The sequence below is a fragment of the Vigna radiata genome, chromosome 8 (genome assembly GCF_000741045.1).
Source record: "Vigna radiata var. radiata cultivar VC1973A chromosome 8, Vradiata_ver6, whole genome shotgun sequence".
In the NCBI taxonomy this organism is placed as follows: domain Eukaryota; kingdom Viridiplantae; phylum Streptophyta; class Magnoliopsida; order Fabales; family Fabaceae; genus Vigna; species Vigna radiata.
In genome coordinates, this window is record NC_028358.1 from 35,393,713 (window position 1) to 35,394,693 (window position 981).

Consider the following 981-nt stretch of genomic DNA (forward strand, 5'->3'; position numbering starts at 1 on the left):
AAAATGTACAGATGCACAGTGTGGCCTTTTTTGAAATTAGCCTCAAATTTTTCTTTTGATTTTAGTATAGGCTCTAAGCCCATTCTTTATCATTTGGTTTGGGCCAATGGTATGTCAATGCGTTTACTGCTTTCTGCACACCCACAATTACTAACTGAGTGTTCGTACCTCACTCATCTTATACTACACCTCCTTATTTAATTTTTTTTCCAATCTGTACCCTTGTAAGAAAATTTTTGAGTGTTACCTTTTATTTTTTTTAATTCACCCATTAAATAATTAAAAGCCTACACCACCATTTCTTTTTTCTCACTGAGAATATTCCCAAACTCTACACCCTATTTCTCTTCTTAAGTGTTTTTCCTCCCCTCTTCTCTCATTTACTTTTAATAGTCTCTTATTCTCTTTCATTTGTTGGGTTTCTAGATTGATTCTGATTTCCTTAAGTTTGTATGTAGTATTTGTGTGGATGGGATGCATTTCTGGACTGGATTGAAGGTCATAATTGTACTTAGAAGTGTGGTTGAGAACATGTTGATTGTGGAAGTACAATTACATAGCTTGTCGCACTTAGAAGTGTGGTTAAGAGCTCGCCAAAATTGGAAATGCAGACCACGGTAGCCACACTTGGAAGGACGGTTCATAGTTTAGCGCACCTGGAAATTCGGCAGCCGCATTTCGAAGTACGGTTCATTCTCACCGCAATTCCAACTACGGTTAAGTGTGTTTTCATTCTCACCGTTGTTTAGTATGTCTTTCTACATTACTCTTCACCCTTCATTAATTTTTAATTTTCAACATGTCTCTAACAAATACAGTTTGTGCTTTTTCTTACTGTTAGAAGTGGACTTTAAGCCTAACTCAACCCCACAAAACCGGCTTGTAGGGTGAGGTTTGCACCCACTTATATACACTTAAATGGCCTTATCTCTAGTCGATGTGGGACTTCCAACATTTTTTTTTATCAAAAACAAATTTAAT

The 981-nt window shown here is 36.5% G+C and overlaps 1 protein-coding gene across 1 annotated transcript in view; it reads left to right on the top strand.

The window, feature by feature from the left end:
- Positions 1-605: 605 nt before the first annotated feature.
- Positions 606-981, top strand: part of LOC106770583 — a 2,451-nt gene continuing 2,075 nt past the window's right edge. The window contains exon 1 of the mRNA XM_014656383.1: positions 606-716. Coding sequence (XP_014511869.1) covers positions 606-716 — 111 coding nt within the window. The remainder of the gene's footprint in view (positions 717-981) is intronic.